Source organism: Puma concolor, chromosome C2, assembly GCF_028749965.1.
Source record: "Puma concolor isolate L17-30 chromosome C2, mPumCon1.1.hap2, whole genome shotgun sequence".
NCBI classification, from domain to species: domain Eukaryota; kingdom Metazoa; phylum Chordata; class Mammalia; order Carnivora; family Felidae; genus Puma; species Puma concolor.
The window spans coordinates 99,800,412-99,827,737 of NC_141675.1; the positions used below are offsets into that span (position 1 = coordinate 99,800,412).

Consider the following 27,326-nt stretch of genomic DNA (forward strand, 5'->3'; position numbering starts at 1 on the left):
ACGCCAGAAGCCACAGCCCAGTAGGAAAATGGAGGTCGTGAAGTAGAGGGGGAAGGGTGCCCGGAGAACAGCAGTGCGGCTGCGCGCGAGGCGGCCGGCGCGCCGGCGCGCAGAGGGGGCGGGGTGAAAGGTCACAGCGCGGCGGCGGGTCTGGCTGGCGGCGGCCGCGGGCGGGAGTCGATTGCCCGGTGTGCACGTGTGGAGAAGCGGCGGCACAGCGCGGCGGCGGGAGGCACTCCCGCCCCCTTCGGAGACGCAGGGCTGCGCTCGACTCCTGCGGCCTCCGTCATTCGCTCAGCTCCCTGCCCTAGGTGGGGAGGCCGGCTTGTGGGGGTTGAGTGGCCCGAACTGAGGGCGCAGAGAGCTCAGGGCGGCGACGACAACGGCGTTGATATCCGCGGTAACAACGGCCTCAGCAGGCGGGGAAGATGAAAGGGTGAGAAGGGCAGCCGGGCAGGGCCCGGCCAGCGGGGGGAGAGGGGCTGCGAAGGTGGGGAGAGACTCCGGGCGAAGACCCGGCGGAGGGAGATTTCTGGGATTCTCTCTGCTCAACGGAGGAGGCGGATGCTCGGCGCGGGCTCTTGGCGGGCTGAAGGGCCAGCAGGGGCAAAACGCAGGGAACGCAGGATTTCGGCCCGGAGGACGAGTGTGGGTTGAGCGGAGACTTAGCAGCCGAGGGGGGCAACAGGGGAAAGCTCTTGTGAGGCTCCTTGGGCCTCCTACCTGGGAGCGGACGACTGAGCCACCCCCGGCCCGCCACTCCAAGTGGAGTGATCTGGTTGTCCTCTTTACACCCAGGCTCAACGCTAGCAACTGCGGTCTTTGACACCTTTCAGTCTTATTTACACTTGAGAGCTGGACAGAACCTTCTGGAGGGAGAAGGAATTGGAATAAAGAGCATGGGATGAGTATTAAGAGCTAGTGACTCAACTGGATTTGGGTTGGGTCAGAGCGAGTGGAGGAGGGGGAGAGAGCGTGAGCTCTGTAGTGTTGGGGTGCCAAAATGTTTAAGGAAGTATTGCCGATCAGTAGGTGGAGCTATTGCTCCAGTAGTTTACTATTGCCCCCGTGCTGTGAGGGGGTTCTTGGTTACTCCTCAGAAGCTTTTTTCAGGTGATTAGAAAAATTAATACCCTTTCATAGTTTTCCTCTTGGATCAAATTAGGGTTTATATTGGTTCAACTCTTCCCATTTGGATGATGTCACCTTACTATTAAATTACATACTGTTTAAATATTAATTACGTAACAGTGTTTGAGAATATTTCCTAAATCAAAGCCGTTTTGAAGCCTTCCTTTTATCAGTTTTAAAAGCTTTCTGAGATTTTTTCTATTGTAGCTAGTCAAAGAATTGTAACTATGTTCGAGCTTCCAAACTGTTCAGCCTTTTGAGTATGAAATAAAAGTCAACTTTCGAAATAATCTCTTGCTGCCTAAAACAAGGCTCTGAATATTATCTTGGTATGTATATGTGTGTGGGGTCGAAGAGGTCCAAGAAAGTTTAATTTGGCCTTAGGTCTGTAATATGATTCCCTGCTCTGATTTGCTTTAAATATTGGAAATCCATTCTAATGCTTAATTGTATGGTTTGCACTAAAATTTAGGAATAATGAAATTTTTGTAGTACCTGCACTATTTCACGTCAAATTCTAAAGAGTTCCAATCAGGATATTAATTGAGGTATGGGAAGTATTTGTAGTATTTGAATCATGAACTAGGAAGTTTGGCTATTTTATATATGATCCAATATAATTTAGTGAGATTTTTCTTTTTTTTCCCTTTAGTATGGACGCTGTTTCTTACTCATTTTTGTATTCTCATCAGCGAGCAATACTTCTCTTGTTCTGTTAAGAGTACTAAAAATGAGGCTGAATAGTTCCCACGGTTGAGACTCTGCATGGATTTATAAAGGAAGGCCTCCAAGAAATTATTCTGGGTGTTTAGAGCCAAAATCCTTGGTCTAACTCTGTCTTGCTAGGGTGTAATGTTCTTTCTGATACCTAACTTGGCAATAGAAATGGGGTCAAACAATGATATTATTCACAATCTTCCTTCAGTTAATACACTCATGAGGCAATTAGCTCTTTATTTAAAATGGTGTTTTATATGTGTAACAACATGATGGTAACAAATCCCGAGAAACGAGTAACTGGCCAAATTTAGAGGATGAAGAGTCCTTAAGTCTAGTTCCTATCACTTAAGATTGGGAGCTTAAAGTTGCGTTCCTCGTAATGGTAAATTTTTAAGATGATTTCACTATTCCTGTGAATAGTCCCTTTAACTTCCCAAATGAACTAACTCCCAGGTAAGATGGGACTTTAAAATGTTTTTCACTTCTAAGTCTTGATTTAAGGCACTGAACAAATGAAGATAATAGGCATTATTTGAAAGATCCTAAGATCCTTGAGTTCAAAGACTTGTATCATTATACACAAGGTGGTTAGGGCTTGAAGAACTTCTAATTCTAACTTAATCTACTATTTAAATGTTTTATATTGTTGCCTATATTCACTATCATTTTCAAACTTTTCAAAGTTACTATTTGATTTTTCTTCATATTTTTACTTAGTTTTTATTGGTAGTAGCAGGAAGACATTCCATTGTGTTGGCATGCATTTGCCTTTCCTCCGTAGGAAAGTAGATAAATTTCCAGTTTTTCATTACTGCATGTATTTATTTGCATGGTCTAGAAATTTGAGGTATATTACAAGATACTGTTTCCTTTTTATCTATTATTCCTCTCTATGGAAGGTGATATTTAAGCAAGAAGTCACAGCCATGACAGAGATGGCAATATAATTAGTATAATAGAAAGTAAAACTGAATTCATTTACCTTTCAATTGTAGCAAAGGGGCATAAATTCTAATAAAAATGTCTTTAACAAGATGTGAATACATGCAAAGATGGGAAAGTAGATGACAATAATATAAGTATAGTATACAGAACAGTGTAGTTTACAAATTAAAATATTAAAATCAAAGATTCTGCAGTCAAAGGAATCTATGTTGAAGAACTCAGAATAATGATTATCTTTGATAGCACAAGGGAGTTTTCTGAAGTGCTAGAAATATTCTCTATCTTTACCTTGGATATTGATTGCATGGATGTATATGTATGTTTGAAAAATCATTGGACTGTGAACAAGATTTGTGCCCTTTACCATACAAATTCTGTACTTCAATAAAACAGGTTTTTTAAGGTTGTATTGCTGTTTTTGTTGGGGGACAGGCAGTGAGTCTGAAGGAGAATTCAGGAACCTTTGTAAACCTCCAATTTATACTCCAAGCTTCTATGAAGCCAATAATTTGTGGGATGTGGATGGAAATACTGGATTTTAAAATATTTTGTAATGTTCCTTGCTGTATTGAGATGAATTCACATAAAATATAACCTACCTGTATCATGATTTGTTTTAGAAAATCAATAAAATGACCTAACCAATATAAGGGAGAAATAAAGGGAAAATAAACTATAAGATTTCTTTTTCAATAGGTAAATGACCAGGTACAACTACATCATAAGTCATAAGATTAGATGTTTGCATCTGTTTGTAAATAGCATCATTATATAATTTAGAAAGTAGATCTGTTACCAATACAGATGTGTGCACTGGTGACTAATGCAGTGTTGACATCAGTGTTGTGATTTTTTTCCCCAAAATCATGGACAGTTGTTGGTAAAATTCTGAACACACGAAGAATAATTAAGAATTTCTGGGTTGAAAAAGATTTTTAAAGGTTATCCATATAAAGCATTATCTTTCAAAGATAGTGCTTTTGCTGGACCAAACTAACATATGTATTAACTTTCACTTTGCTTACGTTTTCCATTTTGGCCTGTGGAAATCTTTTGACTTCTGATTTTCTCTTCCAGGTATTAGCTATGGTTTCCAGCTTTGTGCCATCTAAAAAGATAAAACTTCTCAATTCTTTATTTAAATACTTTTTTTTTAAAGCACAGCCTACAGAAACCATTAAATACCAGTTGCAACTGATAGAAACTTCCTTTTCATCATAGAAATGAAAATTGTGTGTATTATAGTTTAATAACTACAAAATTATGTAATTGTCCTATCATGAACACTGCTTTCTCTTGATCTGATCTCTTCCATCAGTTTCTATATGCATTCACTGCCTAACTTATTGGGAAAATGTTAGTCCTGTCTAATACAGTAGTGACTAGCTACATTTGGCTGTTGAGCAGTTGATATGTGGCGTGTGTTACTGAGAAACTAAATTTTAAATTTTAATTACAATTTTTTTTTTTTAACGTTTATTTATTTTTGGGACAGAGAGAGACAGAGCATGAACGGGGGAGGGGCAGAGAGAGAGGGAGACACAGAATCGGAAACAGGCTCCAGGCTCTGAGCCATCAGCCCAGAGCCTGACGCGGGGCTCGAACTCACGGACCGCGAGATCGTGACCTGGCTGAAGTCGGACGCTTAACCGACTGTGCTACCCAGGCGCCCCTACAATTTTAAATTTAAAAACTGATACTCAAAGTTGTTGGACAATTTTTTGGTATGTTTGGAACAATGTGGATATGTGAATCTACTATAAATTTTGTGAAATGTAAATATAAATAAAATATTTGAGAGGAAAATTAGCATCTGAATTGAGATGTGCAGTGTAATACACACTGGATTTTTAAAAGACTTGGTATAAAAAAGATTTTTTAAAAAAGGGAAATTAATAATTTCTATTTTGATTACACGTTGATTTCATCTGTTCTTTTTGCCTTGTTAATGTAGGTACTAGAAATTTTTAAATTACATCTGTGACTCTAACTGTGTTTATTTTGGACAGTGCTGGACTAGACTCTGAAAATAAAAATTGTGTAATACATGATCTTTTTCCTTAGGATCCAATTTTCAGATGGAGTTTCTAAATAGTAAATGTGCAGTTTGTGGGCCAACAGATAGTGTATGACTGGTTATGCCTCTGATGAAGGATTCTGAGGTCACTCTTGGTTTTAGATTAAAATATTGTAGGGGCGCCTGGGTGGCGCAGTCGGTTAAGCGTCCGACTTCAGCCAGGTCACGATCTCGCGGTCTGTGAGTTTGAGCCCCGCGTCGGGCTCTGGGCTGATGGCTCAGAGCCTGGAGCCTGTTTCCCATTCTGTGTCTCCCTCTCTCTCTGCCCCTCCCCCGTTCATGCTCTGTCTCTCTCTGTCCCAAAAATAAATAAACGTTGAAAAAAAAAAATTAAAAAAAAAAATATTGTAATCCACTTACTTTGTCTGCTATGGATGGAGAAGGGATAAATTGGAAGTATGCATTTGCCTTTCTTGAGCTAGGGTGATCTGTAATTCTGCCTCTATCATGGCTGAAGCTGTTAGTAGAAGACCCTTGTTTTTGAAGTCCAGAGGCTTTTCTCAGTCCTCGATAGTATGGCAGTAAATGCTTATGTATAAAACTACTTGATACACATTCTTATTTCTTTTGGATAATTCCCTAGAAGTGAATTTTTTGGATCAGAAGGTGCTGGCATTTTAAAATCTCTGATATTTGTTGCCAATTGACCTCTAGAAAGATAGTGGCAGTTCATACTGCCAATGGTGTGTGAGTGCCTTTTTCTTCTCCAAGGGCTAATGGGGAAGGGGAGGGGCACTTGCAGAAAATAAGGAAATGGAGGAAGATGTTTCATCCATCAGTGGTATAAATTACCTTCTTCTGGGATGAGTAGCATACATTGAGCGTTTGTAAAATGATAGAAATAATTTCTTTACAGGTTGGATTTGGGGACATATTCACATAATAGTCTTAACTCTTAATTTTGCTTTGCTGATTAGATGATAAATGGTATTTCTCTCCCCACCTTTTTTGTTACTGTTAATTTGATTACTTAGGTTGGACATTTCCCACTTTTACTGGCCATTTGTATATCTTTGCGGCTTACCTGTTACTTGTATAGCTTATCAATTTGGATATTGATTGTGTTTTGACTCCAAATTACAAAACAATCAAATATAGTATTTAGAAAATGGGGTTGAGACATTCAAATTAGTGAACATTGTCAGAGTGATGCCAGTTTAGGACCTAGAACATGAGAAGAAATTTTTTACAGAGCTTGCTAAACTAGTGTAAGCAAAGAGAATTGTACTTAGCAGCATTTTAAACATTTATTTCTCTTTCCAGAAAACTAAAATATATTTAAATATATACTTGGATCCCCCCCCCATTTGTATAGATTGTTATTCATAGCATAATTTATTTTCATAAAGGAGACTTTTAATACAAAAAACATTGAACTAAAAGCAACCACGTTTTATAGTTCAGTGTGCCATTAACGATAGTTAGCAGTAGGGTCTCTGGTAGGTTTTTTTTTTACCTCTGGGAGTTGGTTTCTTTGTCTTTAAAGAGAACAGCTTGAACGTGAACAGGAACAACTAAAGGTTGAAATTCATGTGCCCTTTCTAGTCTGTTGATAATATTTTATCAGTATTTAATCTGCTGATAGCTTTGATGAATTTTCAGATTGCCAAAAAAAAGTGATATCCTTGACTATTAATATCTACCATGACTGCTATGGCATGTGTGTCACTCGTTTGCCATCCCTGGTTTCTTATCAGCTGTAACTTTTCTGTGATACCAAGAAACAAAAGTTTGGAATCATGGAGCATATTTGAACTGTTCTCTTTTAAGTCGCTTTCTTCATTTTGCTCTTGTGTCTGCCTTTTGAGACCTGCTCTCCCATCCCTCCCCCTCATGGCACTTTTACTTTTTTTTTGTTTTAATAGGTACCTAATACCAGACCATAGATTCTGAATCCCACAATAGCTCTAAGATAGCACCCATAGTCTACTAATATATTTATAGGTGTAGTATCTTTAGTTTACTAATGAAAAAACCATTACAGAGGTGAATCAAGAAGGCAAGGAAGCTCAGTGAGTTCTGGAATTTTTGAGTAGCTTTATATGGCCAAAAACTGGTGGGAGAGAGGGAGGGTGAGGCCAGTGGCCATACGTAGGTGATGAGGGCTTTATTTGCAGTGCTATTCGAATTTTGTAGGTGATGAGGGCTTTATTTGCAGTGCTATTCGAATTTCATTTGGCAGATTATGTGCAGCTCTTAAAAGATCTTAAGCATTAGAAATAAAGTGATCACATTTGTATTTTCAAAAGATTATTCTGAGTGTGTTGTGATGGCTTTGTCTCCGTTCTAGTCTTATTTCCCTTAAGTAAGCCATTAGAATTTGTGTTGAAATGATGCTCTGAAGCATACTGCTTAGAGAAGGGGTATAGGTAAAAATAGGTTATGAAGATATTTGGGGAGCAGAATTAACAGGGATTAAAATGGGATGTAAGAGTACATCTAAAACTAAGTTTTTTATATTGGATGGGTGATGGGACTATTCCTAAAAATAGAGAATAGAGATACGTGTTCCAATTTCCTATAGAGGATGATGAGTTCAGTTTTCAATGCGTTGAATTTGAGATTCCTGTAGAGATAACTAGTAAGCAGTTGGGAATATGTGTTTGGATTCAGAGATTTGGAAGTAAAAACATTTAGGAGGTAGTAATGGAAAAGCCATAGCTGGGAAGGAGTTCTCTTAATTGAATGTATGGATGGATGATCACAGAACATTTTTTCAAAGGATAATTTGGTTATTTTCAGGTTATTTAAGTTATTTCATTTCAGGTTATTTTTTTTTTTTTTATTTTTTTTTTCAACGTTTATTTATTTTTGGGACAGAGAGAGACAGAGCATGAACGGGGGAGGGGCAGAGAGAGAGGGAGACACAGAATCGGAAACAGGCTCCAGGCTCTGAGCCATCAGCCCAGAGCCCGACGCGGGGCTCGAACTCACGGACCGCGAGATCGTGACCTGGCTGAAGTCGGACGCTTAACCGACTGCGCCACCCAGGCGCCCCTCATTTCAGGTTATTTAAGTAGGTTATATCTGATGTGTGTTTAACACTTCTAGTATCCCAGCAAATAATTGCTGAGATTTTTGCACACTTGATTCTTGCACTCATACAGCTTGTAGAGCTAATCCACTCACCACCACTTTTTTGATACTTGTAAAACCTCTAGAATAGGTAAGTCTCAAGGAGGGTCACACCTTCCCCCCTGCGTATCTGGTAATGTCTGGAGACATTTTGGGTTGTCATAATGGGGTGGAACGGTTAGTGGGTAGAGGCTAGAGATGATGCTGAATATCGTACAGTGCTCCACCACAGAGCCCCTCACAACCAAGAATTATCCAGCCCAGAGAGAATATCAGTAGTACTAAGATTGAGAAACTGCTCTAAAATCTAGATGAGAGAAAGCCCATCAGTTAAATTAAAGGCCTAGAGATTCTTGGACTTACTGGGAGTAATTCATCAATTCCTTGAAATATTTGAGGTCCTACCCTAAGTCCTATAGTTCAGTAGAAGAGGTAAGGTATAAAAATAAATGCTTAGAATGGTACAGAGGTACTGTGCCTAGGAAGGGTACAAACAGTATAATATAGATGAGGTGGATATCTCAGCGGGATGACAGGTTAAGACTTCTTGAACAATTAGTATTTAAGCTGTGCTTTGATAAATGCTCAGTGGACTTGTAAGTTAAAGGAATTTATCTTTTATGTAATTTATTTGAGTGTAGAACCAGATTAATGCTAGCTAAGGCAATTACCTACTCTAAGCCCAAGTTTTATGCAAATCCCTTTTATCATTAGTATACCTTAGATAAGTGTTTCAGGTTTGGTATTTCTCTCAACCTTGAGGAGTAGAAAGGACTCCTTTGAGGGGAGTCATGGGTGGCTGATCTTGCACTATAATGATAATGTGTAGACATAGGCCTGGTTCTGGCTTTGTTGATAATTGGCTGTATAATTTACAGGTACATCTGTCTCTGGGCTTCAGTCCCATCATCTGTGAAATGAAGGGGAATGGACCCAGTGGCTTCCAAGTTCCCTTCCAGATCAAACACTCTGCACAAGAAATGACCAAGCAGTTAAAATTTTGTGCTGAGGTGTACTCAGTACTCATTTAAAATATAAATGGTTAGGCTTTAAGCTTTATACAGTTCTTCATTTTCTCTTCAATGTAACTTAAAAAGTCAGACTTTATAGAGAAAGGCCTACTTTTGTGTAGTCATATCTCCATCTTGTGGCCCTTCAGAATATTGCCACTAAATTTTGTTTTTATAATTATGGGCATAATTGACATTACTTTTAATAGCTTAAAAACATTTGAGTGCTTATTATCTGATGTTGCTGTGCCACATACTTAATATGCATTATCTCATTGTGACACAGTGTTTGTTTTAAGCCACAGGTAAAGTTTTGCTGCTACCACAGGGGCACCTAGTTAAGCATTTGAATTTCCATTCAGGTCATGATCTCCTGGTTCGTGAGTTCAAGCCTCATATCAGGCTCTACACTGACAGTGCAGAGCCTGCTTCGGATTCACTATCTCCCTCTCTCTGACTCTCTCCTGCTTGTGTGTGCGCGCTCTCTCTCTCTCTCTCTCAAAATAAATGAAAAAAAAAAAAAAGGTTTTCTGCTACCATATTTTAAGTGCAAAGATGGTATGAGATTTGACAGAGTAACAGATTCATCTTCTGGTGCTGATACAAATAACTAACAAGCTGTATAAAGTAGGAGGCCAGTAGCTGTGTTCCAAATCTAAGGACTTGATATACAAGGGCACTTTTGCTATATCATTCACCATCCTCCTCCCTCTTTTAGATCTTATTCTAAAATCTTTGGTATGAAGAAACATTGGGGTTTGTTATGGATTTGAAAAACAAAAAAATAATGTGTCACATGAATTTACTTGAGCCAAAAGAATAATTCAGTTTGTTTAATTACTGCTATATTCAGTTTTTTACAGTTAGGGTTGTAAACTAGTACCAACAGGAACCCAAGGAACAGGCAGATAAGGTAAATGAGTAAAAAAAAAAAAAAAAAAAAAAAAGGCCAGAAATGTAGGCTTTATGTAAAAGCTTCTGATTTAAATATTAGCAACCAACTTTAAAAACAAACTGTTGAGTCTACTAGATGTAGCAGATTTGACTTTTAGTCCAGGAATTTGAGGCTTATCTACAGAATAGAGGTCCTAAACTGATAAATTAAGATAGTTTGTGTTGTTAAATTACATTGAAATCTTACCCGAAGTAAGTAAACAGTGTAGTGATTAAAAACCATTTTTCAAGAGTCAGGCTGATTTGAATTTGAGACTAGCTCTCAATACTAGCTATAGTGTAATACACTGTTAAACTTACATAAGGAAAATGATTCCATATTTTATGTGAAATCCACTTCTCTGTGACCATCGTTAGCTTCTTTTTCCCCTCACTGGAATACTTGGATATGGAAATTTACACATATGCAGTGCAGTGGGAAGTTTATTAACTTAGGTGGGTATTAAATTTGTGTGGTTGATATAAGAAGCTTTAATCATTAAAGATTCCACGGTGGGATGTGGAAATCTGAGTTTTTAACTGGCAAGGTGATTCTGGTGTATAGCCAGGTTTGGAATCCGTTCTTGGCTTTTGTGACACTACTTCTCCAGACCTTATCCCTCCTCTCTTGAAAATTGTTTCTCAGACTTCCTCATGGGCTCCTGTTCGTTTACCCCTAAAGTTCAAGTATTTTTTTTAGTAGTTGTGGTTTTAAATGTTCTAATTCACTATGATACTTTTTTTGAGGAAGGGAGAGAAAGTGTGCATGAGCAGGAGAGGTGTAGAGAGAGGGAGAGAGAGAATCCGAAGCAGGTTCCTTGCTGTTTGTGCAGAGCCCATACAGGGCTCTGTCTCATGAACCATGAGATCATGGCCTAAGCCAAAATTGAGAGGCAGACGCTTAACCGAGTGAGCCACCTAGGTGCCCCTCACTATGATATTCTTGGTAATGTGATATGTTCACATAATCAGAGGATGTATATTATGCAGTATTTTTATTCCAGAAAATAACTCTCAAAGTGATGTGTTACAAAAGGGGATTTTTCCTTATGAGTTAAATTAATGGAAAAACTCTGGATGCATTCCCTCTAGTATCTGTTTTTATCTACCTAATATCAACATTGCTTCTAATCACATTAGGTAGCATTTAAACTACATTATATAGGGGCGCCTGGGTAGCTCAGTTGGTTAAGCGCTGGACTTCGGCTCAGGTCATGATCTCACGGTTCATGAGTTAGAGCCCCGCATTGTACTCTGTGCTGCTCAGATGGAGCCTGGAGCCTGCTTCAGATTTTGTGTCTCCCTCTCTCTGCCCCTCCCCCCCCAAAATAAATATTATAAAAAAATTTTTAACTACATTTTGTAAATAATTTTTCAAATGATCTTACCAAAACAATGTTTGATAGTAGTTTTAATGGGGAAAAAAATAATGTCAGAACATGTAGGCCATTTACACCAAAAGTAAAGACTGTATAACAGACTATCCTGAGACTTAGGAATTTTTAAGAGGAAGCCTATATCAGAATGGAAGGCTCATTTTCATCCAGCTCTCATTCAGCTTTTCTGCAAACTGGAGGCTTGGTACAGCTGGCAGTTGAGGGGTTGTGGTTGTTAAAGGTTTGAAATTCTTGCCTTTTACTGTTTTTCAAATAGTAGAGAATAAAGCATCAGATGCTTTCTGCTATGAGTTTTAGTATCAAAATTAGTGTTTGTTCTTTCTTGGACAGAGTTGGCTACAAAACAACATAAATGCAAAATATTACAGCTTGGAGTTCCTTATATAATAAGTAACGTATGTTTGTTTTATTTTTTGTTACGGAAATTTTCAAACATCTTCAAAAGTAAATAGTGCATTGAGCCCTCAATGCATTCAATTCCAATGAATAATATTAATTCATGTTCTTTCATCTTTTATTAGTAGTTTCCCTTTTTCGCTGGAGTACTTCAAAGGAAATTCTTGACATACTATCCCATTCTATCTGTAAATACTACTGTATGAATCTTTATCATGGAAGGACTTTTTAGAAAAAGTAATTCTAATACTGTTACATCTAATATCATCTTAAGATCTGACACCCAATCTGTATTTGCTTTTTCTCATTTGTCTTGTAAATGTCTTTTTCAAATCAAAATCCAAAAAGGGCCACACGTTTTCATTGGCTGAAATATCTCATAATCTTTTTTTTTTTTAATTTTTAGTGTTTATTTTTGAGAGAGAGAGAAAATGTGAGTGGGGGAGGTACAGAGAGACGCGGCAACAAAGAATCCAAAGCAGACTCCAGGCTCTGAGCTGTCAGCACAGAGCTTGATGTAGGGCTCGAATTCAAGGACCACAAGATCATGACCTGAGCCAAAGTCAGATGCTTAACTGATTGAGCCACCCAGGCATCCCTTTATCATCTATTAATCTGACAGTTCCTTCTTCTTTTTTATTTTTTATTTATTTATTTATTTTTTTAAATATTTTTTTCAACGTTTTTATTTATTTTTGGGACAGAGAGAGACAGAGCATGAACGGGGGAGGGGCAGAGAGAGAGGGAGACACAGAATCGGAAACAGGCTCCAGGCTCTGAGCCATCAGCCCAGAGCCCGACACGGGGCTCGAACTCACGGACCGCGAGATCGTGACCTGGCTGAAGTCGGACGCTTAACCGACTGCGCCACCCAGTCGCCCCCCTTCTTCTTTTTTAAAAAACAAAGTTACTTTAGAATAGTTTTTAGCTTTACATTTATGAAGATGATACTGAGAATTTCCAGTTCCCCCTATAAGTAACAGTTTACACTAGTATGGTACACTGTTAGAATGAAAAGGCAAGCCCAAAATTGGGCAAAAATAGTTGCAAATTATATATCTGATAAAGGGCTTGTCCCCAAAATATATAAATATAAATAAATATATATATATGATATAAAGAACTCTTACAACTCAATAAGTAATCTAGTATAAAAATGGGAATTCTTTTATTAATTAATGTTAAAATTGTAGGTTTATTCTCAGGCCTAGACCGGGGACAAAATACTTAAATAGACATTTCACCAAAGAAGATGTACAAATGGCTAATAACCATAAAGAAGGATGTTCTACAGTATTAGTCATTAGAGAAATGCAAATCCAATGAGATTATCACTTCACACTAGTAAAATGGCTATAAAGAGACAATAAAAAGTGTTGGTGAGGATGTGGAGAAACTGTTATTGGTAGGAATGCAAATGGTGCAGCCACTTCAGAAAACAGTTTAGCAGTGTTTTCCATTACTACCATAACAAATTACTACAAACTTATTGGCTTAAAAATGCAAATCTGGGAGCGCCTCGGTGACTCAGTTGGTTGAGCATCCGACTTTAGCTTAGGTCATGATTTCGTGGCTTGTGAGTTCGAGCCCCGTGTCAGGCTCTGTGCTGGCAGCTCAGAGCCTGGAGCCTGCTTCAGATTCTGTGTCTCCCTCTCTCTGCCCCTCTCCCACTTTCTCTCTGTCTGAAAAATAAAAATTAAAAAATTAAAAAAAAAAACCACAAATCTGTTACCTTGTTCTTGAGGTGAAAAGTCTGAAATGGGTTTTACTGAGCTAAAGTCAAGGTATTAGTATGAATGGTGATTTTTAAATAGTACCCCTGCCCCCATTCATGTTTATTTGGAACCTTGGCACATGACCTTATTTAGAAATAGGGTTTTTGCAGATGTAATTAAGATGGTCATACTTGATTAGGGTAGGCCCTAAATCTGATGGCCGTTGTCCTTAAAGGAAGAGGAGGCGGGGCACACACGCACAGAGCACCATGTGAAGATGGAGAAACGCATTAGTTGTTACTGCCACAAGCCAGGAAACATCTGAGGCCACCAGGAGCTGGCAGAGGCAAGGAATTCTATCCAGTCCAAATCCAGAGAGCATGGCCCTGCTGGCTTGATTTTGGATTTCCAGATTCTGTAACTTCCATAGAATAAATTTCTGTTTTAAGCTATCGAGTGGTAATTTGTCAAGGTGGCTTTAGGAAATTAATACAACATTGTGTTTCTTACAGAAGTTCTAGAGGAGAATCCATTTTCTTGCCTTTTCAGCTTCTGTAGGCCACCTGCATTCCTTGTTTTGTGGCCCTTCATCTTCAAAGCCAGCAGTGTAGCATCTTGAAATCTCTTGCTTTTGCTTCTGTTGTTTTATACTTCTAAGGACCTCTGTGATTACATTTTGGGCCCACCCAGGTAGTCCTGGTTAATCTTCCCATCTCAAGGTATTAGTCACATCTGCAAAGTGTGTTTTCCATGTAAAATAACATAGTCAAGATTGCTAGGATTGGAACATGGACATACTTTGGAGGTTGTTATTCTACCTACCAAAGGCGGTTTCTTTAAAAAGTTAAGCATATTTGCCATACAACTCAGCAATCTCATTTCTAGGTATCTCCAGAGAGAAAGTAAATTTGTGTCCACACACAGACTTGTATGCAATATTCATAACAGTGTAATTTATAATGGCCCATGAAGTAAATATTATTAAAATGGCCATCAAGTGGTGAATGCATAAGCAAAATGTGGTATATTCATACAATGGAATATTGTTCAACTGCTGACACATTACATCATGGATCAACCTCAGAAACACACTACATGAAAGAAGTGCAGTGCAAAAGATCATGTTTATTGTATGATTCCATTTATATGAAATGTCCAGGAAAAACAAATCCATAGAAAGAAAGTAGATTTAGTGACTGACTTTGGGTAGGAAAGGACATTTGCTTCAGATTTGCACAGGGGATTTGGGGGGTGTGATGTGAATGTTCTAAAGCTGAATTGAGGTTATGGTTGCACATGTCTGTAAATAGTCTAAAAATCATTGAATTGTGCACTTAAAGTACGAATTTCAGGGGTGCCTGGGTGGCTCAGTTGGTTAAATATCTAACTCTTGGTTTTGGCTCAGGTCATGATCTCAGGGTTTGTGAGTTTGAACCCTGCGCTGGGCTCCACACTGACAGCATGGCACCTGCTTGGGATTCTCTCTCTCCCTCTCTCTCTCTGCCCCTCCCCTGATTCACCGTGCTTGCTCGCTCTCTCTCTCTCTCTCTCTCTCACTCTCTCACTCTCAGTAAGCTTTAAGGGGGAAAAAAAACCCCATGAATTTTATGGTTTATAAATTATACCTCAAGGCTATTTAAGAGAAAAATAGGGGCACCTGGGTGGCTCAGTCAGTTAATTAGTGTCCAACTTGGGCCTGGGTCGTGATCTTGCGGTTTGTGAGTTTGATCCCTGCATTGTGCTCTGTGCTGACAGCATGAAGCCTGGAGCCTGCTTCAGATTCTGTGTCTCCCTCTCTCTCTGCCCATCCCCCACTTGAACTCTCTCTCTCTCTCAAAAATAAATAAAACATTAAAAAAAGTAAGATGTAAAAGGTAGGAAGGGGCTTCAGGTTATTTGCAGTATACTAACTTACAAAGGACATGTGTCCATAATACACTTGAAATCTACTTTTTTTTAATGGGCAAAAGATTTGAACAGCTCCTTTACCGAAGAAGTTCTGCCAATAGCAAAGAAATACATGAAATAATGCTCTACATCATTTGTTACTTAGAGACATGCAAATTAAAACCACAATGAAATGTCACTACACACCCATTAGAGTAGTGTAAAATTTTAAAGGTTGACAGTGCCAAATTCTAGATGCAGAACAACTGGGACTCTGATACATTTATAATCCAGTGTTACCTCTCTTTGGTATTTATTCAGAAGCAATTAAAAATTTATGTTCACACAAGAACCATAGAGAAATGTGTATAACAACTTTATTCATAATCACCAATAACTCTAAACCTAAATGCCTTTCAACACAAGGATAAACCATAGTATATCCATACTGTGGAATATTATTTAGCAATAACAAGGAATGAACTGTTGATAAAACAGTGTGGTAAATGTCAAAAGCATTATGTTGAATGAATGAAATCAAGCAAATGGCTATGTATTATGTAATTCCATTTAAGTGACATTCTTGAAAAGGCAAAGATATGGGGAACAGAAAACATTAATGGTTGCCTAGGACTGGTGGTAAAATTGAACTACAGAGGGTCATGAGAGATTTTGGGGGTGATGTATCTATATCTTGAAAACTATCATTTTACATGTTGTAAAAAGTAGAACTATACAGGAAAAAAGCAGATTTAATTTTATGTAAACTTTAGACATGTTATTAAGTTTATTTGGGGGGGGCGTGCTTAAGCAGAGAGAGGGAAAGAGAATCCCAAGCAGGCTGTGCACCGAGCCCAACACATGGCTCATCTGACAAAAGGTCATGACCTGAACCAAAATCAAGAGTCAGACAGACACTTAACTGACTGAGCCACCCAGGGGCCCATAATACTTTTTAAAAGCTGAGAATGAAAGTTGATCCCTCCCAAAAGGCTTGAAAAATAAAGAACAACTAAGAGTTGTTACATACAGAAAATTTGCAAGCTGGTGGATTGGAATAGACTACATCAATAATTATATTAAGTCTGGACAGACCAAATACTTCAGTTGTCAAGTGCTTGCTTCGGCAGCACATATACTAAAATTGGAACGATACAGTGAGGATTAGCATGACTCAATGTGATGACATTTTCCCTTTTTCCTTTCATGCTATTTTAATAAGTAAAAGTAATACATGTACATTGCATAATATTTGAAGAATTATGTAAAAAAAATATACTCCAGTTGTCAAATTAGAGGAATGAAACTCTATAGTATATGCTGTTCACAAAAGAAACTTTAAATATAAGGATAAAGAGAGGTTGAGAGTAAAAGATGGTAAAGATACACGATGCAGCATTGATTAGAAGAAAGCAGTATGTCTGTATTGATGAACAGGGTAGACTTTAAGACAGGGAATATTACAGCAGTTCATCAACTCATAACAGTCCCAAATTTATGCCCTTAGTAATATAACTTGAAAATACATGAAGCAAACATTGACAGAACTGAAGAGTAAGAAGGAACACTTTGAAATTTTGTTCAAGGCTAAACATAATCCTGATTGATAAGAAAGCCTATCAGGAATATAAAGAAATAAAAACAGGTTTGTCAGAATAAGCTTTCTTGGGGGTATCATTTAAATAAAGATTTAAAGGAGGTAAGAGAGTAGTAACCTGCAGCTAAGGATAAAGAGGCTATCGACATAGAAAGCTGCAGGTGACACAGATTTTGGGAAGATCAGAGATCTCGTTTTGGATAAGTTTAATTTGAGGTGTCTGCTACAGATGCTTTGGAGTTCAGGAGTGACCTTTAAGCCAGAGAGAGATTTGGAAGATGGCAGCATTAAAGCCATAAGATTATGATATTGTCAACCTAGAGAATAAGTGTAGATAGAGAAGACCGGCAAGTACCATCTTGATGTACAAGCTCCTCATAAAATTGATTCTCCTTCCTCTCCAATCCCAGCTTCCACATTTACACAAAGCACACTTTTTTTTTTTTAACTTTATTTATTTTGAGAGAGAGAGCGCGCGTGAGTGTAAGAGGGGCAGAGAGAGAGGGAGAGGGAATCCCAAGCAGGCTCCATGCTATCAGGGCAGAGCCTGGCACAGGGCTCAGTCTCACAAACCTGGAGATCATAACCTGAGCTGAAATGAAAAGTCAGACTTAACTGACTGATCCACCCAGGCGTCCCCCCCCCCCCGTTTTTTTTGTAATTTTATGGTTTTATTAACACAAATGCGACATGCACATAAGCTATCTATTCATTTTCGTTGCTGCACAGCTTGGCTTTGGGATTGGTGGCTTTGATGGCCAGCTGGCTACTCTTTCCCCAATGGCTTTGTGGCTCTTAGGGGAGACATTGTAAGCAGTCTCTGCACAATTAAGATTTGTTGCCCATCAACAAGATTTGTTGCCCTTCAAGCTCCTTGACATTGTGACCTAGAAGCTTCCAGAAGCTACTAGGCAGCATGTGCTCTGTTTTCTTACTGCTCCCATAAGCAGCGTTGGGCAGCAGCATCTGGCCCTTGCACCCTATTGTCAGTGCTTCTGAGTTTCTGCCAGTTGCGCTTAGTTTTGACACATCAGCTGACTGGCGCTGGATGAACTTCTTGGTCCACTTTTTAAGCGTCTTGGGATTCACCAGAGGTCTGCGGGTGGCCATGATGCCAAGTAGGAGATGGCTGCCACCTCTGCAGGCAATGCATTGGTGAGGAAGGCTGTCACAGAGTACACACAGTAAGCTTTGTTTTACCAAATCAGACTGCCTGTAGTTTGGAGAATACATCGTTGCTATTTTGAACATGCTATTTTCATGTTCTATGCTCTCCTTAGAATTCATTTCTTACCCTCCTACAGAACAAACTCATAAGTCACCCTTCACGTCTGTTTCCAGGATCACTTTTATTCTAGTATTACTTTTGTACTGTGTGCAAGTGCTATTACTAAGATATTGTGTTTCATATATATATATACATAATTATATATGTGTAATGTATGTATATATGTAATGTGTGTTAATATATGTGTGATCAATATATACATATACCTGTATTTCCTACTAGGTATAAACTCCTTTGCATTCCAGGTTTTAGCACATAGGTGTTCAAATATTTATTGAAATAGACCCGGTTTATGCTTTGAATAGGCAACTATTATGTTCATTAAAACTTTGGAAAATTTCAAATTCACAGAATTCATGAAACCTCTGTTTAATTTTCTAATAGAGACTTTGGAATTCCTTTCGACTTACTTTAGAAGTTCTTTTCACTTCTAAATCTTATTGTGTGCAGTCATGTTCTCATTTTCTTAACATTTCTGCATAGCACTCTATGCTTTTGATACACGTTCTTTGCTAAATTATAAATTGCTATTACTCTTGATATATTTAGAATATCCACATCTTAAAATAATTCAGAGCTGAGTGGTCAAGATTACAGAAATATTACATTTCAATCAGACATATCATGTTCATGAAAGTTAAACTGTATTTGAAGGTGAATTTTGCTGACAAAGTTATATTTAATAGATGCTTAAACAGCCACCAAATGATATTCATAGTATACCAATTCTGTTTTGAAGTGTGTACACACACACACACACACACGCAGAGAAAAATATAGGGAGACTATATACATCAAACTTATTTCTAGTAGTCTTACAGGATTTTCACTTCCGTAATTACTATGGTGATGGACATTTTTTTTTTTTAATCAAGACATGCTATTTATTTATTTACTTGATTAGACAGGGAAAGATTAAGCTGGTGTTCCCTAATGATTTAATACAGTGTTCTGTATTTAAGCTTTTTCTGCCTACTCTGCTGGAAACTTTTTTAGTAGTTAACTTTTATTTGGTTTAATTCTAGCACATTGTACCATAACCACCTGTTCCTTTTGTATCAAGTCAAGAAATACCTGGTTGTTATTTTAAAAATTATAAAGATGCTTGAAGTGTGGTGATTACCTAGAAATCATTCTTTTTTTTTCTTTTAAGTGTTTATTATATGCGTATGTATGTATTTATCTTAATCTCTGCACACATTGTGGGGCTCAAATTCACAACTCCAAGATCAAGAGTTGCATACTCTTCCAACTGAGCCAGGCGCCCCACCTAGAAATCATTCTTAAACTTTGAAAAACACGTGTTCTTTCACTATAATTTAGGAGGTTGGCTTCCTAGGTTACGTTTTTCTTTATTGTTTACTATTAGACTTCATAATGTAGTTTTTCAGTGATTGTTTTAAAATACGGAGACTGACTCTTTGATTGCGATACTCAATTTGGGGTGTTATACTCAGTGAAAGAGTAGCATTCTGCTAAGTGAAATAAGCCAGCCAGACAATGGTATTGCTTACATGTGAAATCTAACAACAAAAAAATCAAACTCATAGAAACAAAGTAGATAAGGGGTTGCCAGGGTGGGGGGAATAGGAAGAGGTTGGTAGAAAGATATAGACTTTCAGCTATAAGGTGAATAAAGTCTGAGGATCTAATGTATAACAGGGTGACTATAGTTGATACCACTGTGGGTATAATTGAAACTTGCTAAGAGAGTAGAACTTAAATGTTCTTACCAAAAAAAAAAAAAAAGTGATAGTTGTATTAATTACGGGAGGAATCCTTTTTCTAAAAAAAAAGAATAGTGTAGGTAAGATGTGATCCCTGTATTTTAATGTTCTGTACTTTACAGCATAACACTATCTACCAGTAAAAAACCTGAGTGGCAGATGGTGGTAAGTGAGCCTAAGTAGGTTTTAATTAGAAGAGGACTTAGGGTGAAATGTTATTTCCTTCAGCCTTAAAGAAGACAAAGCCAGGGTGTGCTTTTATGAAGAGGGGAGTTGTTCTTAGGGAGATAAAACCTAGTTAAAGAACACCTGAATCTCACAGAGGGAAGTCATTTTAGTTATAAAATACTTAGGCCATTTACCCATATTTAATTATATGTCTAAAATTGGAAAAGAGTGTAACAGAGAAATCTCTATTTTTTACTGTGGTGTTGGCCTCTTAATTTTGTGTGGCCACTAAGAAACTGTGTGCTCAGATCTTAAGAAAATACCAAGATACGCAAGAGTGGTTGCACAGTAAGTAATAAAAATGAAATAATTGAGGCAGGAAGGCTAAAGTTCCAAATGAGCATAATGGTCTGTAATAAAGTTTTTGTGTTATTAAGAACTATAATTTATTCATACTTTCTGATAGTCTGAATTGTAACATTTCAGAGAATAGTGTTTTTAAAATTATACACAATTAAAAAAAATTTTTTTAAAGATTGTATGTTTAAGTATAATCTTTATACCCAACATGGGTCTTGAACTTACAACCCCAAGATCAAGAGTTGAATGCTCTACCCAGTGAGCCACCCAGGTGCCTCTCACAATTCTGACTACACATTTTTTGTATATGCTTTAAAGCTTTTTCTGTATATTAACAAAAGCTATTTTATTATATGTTATATATATTTAGATTGTGCCCCTCCGTCCCCCCCCCCCCCAAAATAGTATATCAATGTTTTTGTGGTAATAAGATAAACATATCATGCATGCTTTATTTAATCAGTTCCCTGCTGAGGACACTTAGTTTTGTTTTGTTTTTTTTTTTTTAGTCATTTTAGAAGTGTGAAGATTAACATTCTCATTTAGTCATTTCTCCCAACAGTTTTCAAAACCTATGTACATATGATGCAAATGATCAATCAGGGTGTATTGTCTGTACTTCCCTGCTATTGACTAATGCCATTGTGATCTGGAATTAGCACCCACTGCGTAGGACCCACATTATCTAGCTGCTTGGTTGACATCAGATTGTTTTATTTTTCAACTCATTTTTATTTCAGTTTGATCTTCTTTTCTTTAAAGGATTTTATCATCTACTGTTGTGGTTTTTAAGAAGGCCAATAATGCATGTAAGCATCTCCACTAATGACACTGCTAGTGGTAATAGGAAGAAATATATGCGTAGATGCTGTTCAGGTTTGTCTTGTCACATTTGATCAACCTTTAGCTTATGGTGGAGAAATGGACTTGAGCTATTAAAAAAATCCTTTTGTTGACAGAATTATAGGCAAAACAACTTTTTTACTATGAGCCTGAATCATTTTAGATTTAATTCCTTTTCCCACAGAACCAATTGTTTTGATTACATAATGGTTTTTCAGAAATGCTACCGTTGCATTCTTGATAAGTAGTTTTCAAATAGATCCCCCCCCCCCCCCATTCCTTTGTTCCACTGCCATAGATTCTACCTCTGAATCTGTGGGGTGTGAGGTCTAGGAATCTGGATTTTGAATACCACCCCATGTAACTGATGTAGTGGTTCCTAGTTCAATGTATATAATTTTTGTCCATTTGGATTATTTTTCAGAATAAATTTCTAGGATAGACTTGGACAAAGAAGATGTACCTTTCAGGTTTTTGATACATAGTACTAGATTGTGTTCCAGAGATACTGTATCTATTTACATTTTCACCAGCAGACTATAAGAATCCCATTTGCCACCCCCTTGTCAATATTTGGTATCATCAGTCCTTTGGATCAGTAATAGTTGTCTAAAAACTGTAAACTACAAGGAAGATTTTGGGATTTGTGTAGATTATTAGTCTGGCCTTCTGAGTAATTATTGTTTATCATATTTGTCTCTAAATATATAATCATATGAGTGCTACAAATTGAATCTGCATAGAATGGCTGGCAGAATCTTATAAATGGTAATCTTTGTAGGAATATAAAGTCAGTATGAAAGGTTGGATTTATCAATTATGTAAAAAAGACTTGGTACTAGTATGTTTATCTTAACAAATGAAGCTAATTATATTTTATTGAGTACATTTTGGTTTGTTCCAGTAGCCGGATCGAGCTGGGAGATGTGACACCACACAATATCAAACAGTTGAAGAGATTAAACCAGGTCATCTTTCCAGTCAGCTACAATGACAAGTTCTACAAGGATGTGCTGGAGGTTGGCGAACTAGCAAAACTTGGTATAATAGTTTTTTCTTTTCTCACTTCATTTGTTTTGTTGGTGTTCTTGACCCTTAGTTTTTAATATTTGAGCAGAGTTAACTAATTTAATCTCTTTATTTTACAAGTGAGGAAATGGGGGTGATCCAGGTTTTGAGAAGGATCTCAGAGAAATCAAGACAAAATATTTGAATTTTAAAAGAAAATGCTAAATACCTTCTCTCTTATTTAGTATGTGCCTGTATGTTTCACATATATGTCTACTCTAGATGCTTAAATCCGTAAAAAGATGTAGAAAATTTTTGAGGCTTTTGCTATTCAGAGTAGTTGATAAAATTTAATGCTATGATAGCAGTAATTTAGCCCTTATAGAAGGGGAGGAAGATTCAATAAAATGTGTTATTCTGTCTTTTGAACTTAATATTTTTATATTTTCCATGGCAGCATATTTCAATGATATTGCAGTAGGTGCAGTGTGCTGTAGGGTGGATCATTCACAGAATCAGAAGAGACTTTACATCATGACACTAGGATGTCTGGCACCATACCGAAGGCTAGGAATAGGTAAAATTATTTGTTTTTGTGTGTGTGTGTGTGTAAAGAAGCATAAATACATCATTACTGTTTCTGACCCAATGAGTGAAACCATTTCTTTTGAGAGTATTGGGAAAGAGTTACTGAATTATATAAGGTGGAAAATAACTTTATTTATTAACCTAATTCACCTGGAAGCCCTATATAGATTTGTCATCAATGTCCCCCTTTTGCTTTTTCTGTTTTCCTTTTCTCTGGAAGGACTTGTATGTAAAGGTTGCTTTTCTACTAGCAGTTTTTAACATATGTAGATAGTAGGGAGAGAACAAATTTTTCAAAAATCAGGTGGTCTAGTGTTTACCTCAAATTCTTTTAGGATTCAATAAACATTAAGATGGCATTTAGATGTGTAATATAAACATTATTTTTCTAAGATTACTTACTTGTTTGTCTTGTTAATAGGAACGAAAATGTTAAATCATGTCTTAAACATCTGTGAAAAAGATGGCACTTTTGACAACATCTATCTGTAAGTTAAATGATATTTAATGTTCTTATGTAAAGAATTTAATAAATTGGCAATAGAAATCTTTACTGGAAACTTTAAAATCTGGTTCCTTATTTCATTGCCTTTTGGAAAAAGCATGGAAGTAGTGATTATGAAGTTTTTGTTTTGTTTCAATAATAGATCAGGAACCTGAGATAAAACTTTATTTTGCTTTATTGTGTTGGGGTGGGAGCTTCTGAAGTCACAGGGATGAAACCAAGATTAAAACTAAAGTCTTCAGAACTGAAGAATTAGTATCATTAATACTATTCTTGTGCCATCTGTTTGCTTTCTGGGTTTTGTTTAAGGTTCTCAGTGACATGCTTATTAGTAGTAGAGTTTAATAATCAAAATCAAAGAGTATTTATCTGATAATACCAATGTTAAGATTATTCTCATTTTAACTTTGGCACTGGGAGAGATTAAATTATGTCATGCTGTTCTGAGGAGTAATTGACAAAGCTCAAATTTATTTTTAAAATATAGCATTTTTTTTATTAGAGGCTATATTTAGGCATTTGAGACAATATATCATTTTTCTGTCATGTTTTTTCTGCATGTGTTAATACGGTCATTGGATCATCCCTGTGGTTATTTACCCATTTATAATTCCAGGAATCCTTTCTCTCCTTGCAATGAAAAACATTATGCTAGCTAGGATACTTCACCCTTTCTCGATTGTAAGAGTAAACCCTATTTCTGAGTCTCCTAAATTCAGCCAGCTGTCTTGAAGATGTAACAGGTTAAAGGTGTAAATTTGTCATCCAAGTTTTTCTGAAATGAATACTCAGTCTTTGTTGATAACTAGTAATTGTGAAGAGAATCTAACAAATGTCTGCAGTATTCCAGCTCCAACCAATATGAAGCTATTTGCAGAATACGCAAAAGCTGATGAATTCTTAATTTTTTTTTTTTTCTGATACCCTCTTATATCTTAGGCATGTCCAGATCAGCAATGAATCTGCAATTGACTTCTACAGGAAGTTTGGCTTTGAGATTATTGAGACAAAGAAGAACTACTATAAGAGGATAGAGCCCGCAGATGCTCATGTGCTGCAGAAAAACCTCAAAGTCCCTTCTGGCCAGAATGCAGATGTGCAAAAGACAGACAACTGAACAAATTAGAAATGAACTTTCTTGCACTTGCTTGTCGCCAAATAAAAGAGAGGCCCATTGATTTTTTTACCCCATCTTTCTTTTCCCCCTCCTACCTTGTTCTTGTTTGTCCTCCTTTCTTTCTTTTTCTTTCCTCTAAAAGGTTTAATACTTCCAAGGACTTTCAAAATTAATCATGTTTGGATTGTTTTAGTTTTCTTATTTTTGTGAGGTGGTTTGATTGTAGGAAGGAGGAGGTATAGATCTGTTTGGTTTCATAGTTAAGATATATATGGTCCCAAAAATTTGGGTGTCAGTGTCAATTTTTTTTTTTTATGTCCTGCTTTCACATTGAAGGGCAGAGCCTACGAAATGTTGTATATATCAAAAGACAAAAAGAAACAGCAGCAATATCTTGTTCTCTAATTCAAAGACAAGTTTAGTGTGTTTGTGGTACTTTGGGTTTTCAAGACTGTGGGATGCTAATCCCTAGACATTGCCTTCACTCCACCTTTTGTCCTTCTGAGTGTTATCTCAGGAGTTGGACCATTGTTATCCTTGTAAGAAATACTAAGCTTATTTTGTTTTTTAAGCAGTTATTTCTTTCTTCCTTGCTGAGGGTGGGTGGGACAGTTTGGGTAGGTAGTGTTTTACTTTGGTCTCTGTATTTGAGTTACGTGAGTGGGCTGGTTGTTGGCAGGTTTATTTTTCCTGCTGTTGATTGTTATTAGTGGCATTAACTTTTAGAGTGTGGGCTGGTGAGATTAATTTTTTTTAATATCCCAGCTAGAGATATGGCCTTTAACTGACCTAAAGAGATTTGTTGTGATTTACTTTTTTTTCCTGTCCTTTTTCTTCAGTACACCCACAATAGTTAGTCTAACCTTAAAAATGGGAGTTGATGTCCTTATAGGTCAATACCCCTAAATAAATCTGAAGCAGGTATCGTCTCTTGGACATATTAAAAAACACCTAAAAGGAAGCTTAGATGGATTTGTGGCACGATAAATGCATTTAATGTCAGCTAATGCAGACTTAAAAGTATGGCCACTGAGCATTTGATTATATAGGAGAGAGTATCTAGACAGTATTTTTGAGAATAACATAGCTGTGCTATTGCTTATCTGTTGGAGAACATCCCAGATTTGCTTATTTTCTGTGCCTATGATAATGAATTTAAGGATTTGGGGGAGGGGGAATTGTTAAATAAATTGCTTCTATTCTTGGGAAAGTAGAAGTTTAGAAGTGTTAATAACACACATTTCACTGTGACCTCCTCTACTGACGTGACTGGTTTATGCCAGATCATTTTCTGGCACATAGGGAGTGGGTTGGATAGGTTGATAACTTTTGTAAGATAGGAGACATCTGAAGTTTTCATGTTTTCCTCCATTGTCCCATATCCAATATTTAAAATTCTCTAGATTGCCAATACTGGTGGCCCATGAAATGTTCTCATTAGACCTTAAAACAATGCACAGGGCTTGAATTTTCTTGTCATTTGTCTTTAAAAGAAAGTTTGATTCGTAATATTTATCCTCATGTAAATTCTGATAATATAAGTCTCATCTCTCCAAATATATTAAATGACAAAATTATTTTACACAGTGTTTATGCACAGTTTGTAATCTTAAGTTCTTATTTGAGAATGTGAAAGTACAAAGTATAGTAGACTTCAATGGTCTTAATTGAGTGCCAAGAGTAATATAGAAAAGGAAGATAGCTGAATGAGTTTATAAGATTCTAATTCTTAAGATAGTAAAAATGTAGAAAGACCATGCTGGTTTCTTGGGTATCAATTTCTTTAGCAGTCCAAATACAAGTTTAGAAAAAAAGAGCATTAAGCACCTTTACCTTCATGGATAAGCTTCAGCTTGCTCTTGCCAACAGAAGAGTGCTTGAGTTACAGAAGGCATACTTAGTTTGAAGAATTCAGCCTTTTGTAAACTTCCAGATATCAAAATAGATTTTGATATATAAATGAGTTTTCTGAGATGACACTGCCTCTATTTCTATAACCATTTCACCTGGACTATCTAATCAGTCCAATGAATGTATCCCTAAATGTGGTTGTTGAAAACTGAATAGCTGCCTCATGACAATTAAGTACATGTTATTTAAGGAGGGAAAAAAAATTACATTTTGAATTGAGTATGTAGGCTTCTTATCATTATACTTTCTTTTTCCACACTAGATAATGACTTTAAATTGTAAATGTTTGAAAAGGGTTAATTGTCCTACATCAAACTTGTATTAAGTAATTCCATCCATTTAAGGAAGAGGAGGATGTAGAAGCCGTAGGAGCTGGGCACTAGTTCATACGCCTGTGAGTCAGTAAAGACTCAAATAACGTCCCATGTTGAGTTGGTTATTTTGGAACGTAAAAATTGTTGAGGTAAAACAATCCTATTAACTGGAAGATCAGAGAATATATCCATATTTTTTTGGACAGATAGTTTTTACTGTGGGGCAAATAGGTAAAAATTAATCCTGTTTTGTTATTGCATTTGGGTTCTAAAGAAAAGAATCTGCAGAGAAATCTATGCAATATATAATTTGTCCAGATTAGTTTTAATTTGGGGAAAGAAGTTCTAAAATATCCCCAAAGCAATTTATTCATCAATTGAAAGTCCTCCAAAAATAGAACTATTGGGAAACTGGTTTGTGGGTGGAAAAGAAAAGCTCCCTCAGTTTTTTGGAGGGAATAACTTTAAAAATACTTAAATGGCTAAGTTTACTTGGTGCAGTTAAAAATTAAACTTGTTGATTTTAACATTGCTGTTACATCTGAAATAAACTTATGTGATGTTCTGGTAGTAATCTGTGATGTCTGATAAATGTCAAAGAAAACCCTGCACTG

At 37.0% G+C, this 27,326-nt stretch overlaps 1 protein-coding gene and 1 non-coding gene across 3 annotated transcripts; both read left to right on the plus strand.

Moving 5' to 3' along the window:
• The first annotated feature begins 76 nt into the window (after positions 1–76).
• Positions 77–27,282, plus strand: NAA50 (N-alpha-acetyltransferase 50, NatE catalytic subunit). Of its 2 annotated transcripts, none has more exons than XM_086675396.1 (5): positions 77–436; positions 22,177–22,310; positions 22,735–22,854; positions 23,287–23,353; positions 24,310–27,282. In XM_086675396.1, exons 1-5 carry the CDS (start codon positions 429–431, stop codon positions 24,485–24,487), a joined length of 507 nt encoding a protein of 168 aa, XP_086531522.1. In that variant the 5' UTR covers positions 77–428; the 3' UTR covers positions 24,488–27,282. The 2 variants fall into 2 exon arrangements, with proteins under 2 accessions (XP_086531522.1, XP_025769171.1); XM_025913386.2 differs by having other exon boundaries at positions 79–436; positions 22,174–22,310.
• LOC112850574 (U6 spliceosomal RNA) lies at positions 16,401–16,503 on the plus strand. Its single transcript, XR_003222688.1, has one exon. It is a non-coding gene; the product is annotated as a U6 spliceosomal RNA (small nuclear RNA).
• Positions 27,283–27,326: the final 44 nt, after the last annotated feature.

Excerpts from the sequence above, each read along its gene's own strand:
- NAA50 (XM_025913386.2), top strand. Across the intron at positions 22,855-23,286 it reads ATACCGAAGGCTAGGAATAG|GAACGAAAATGTTAAATCAT; the intron begins GTAAAATTATTT and ends TCTTGTTAATAG. Across the intron at positions 23,354-24,309 it reads ACTTTTGACAACATCTATCT|GCATGTCCAGATCAGCAATG; the intron begins GTAAGTTAAATG and ends CTTATATCTTAG.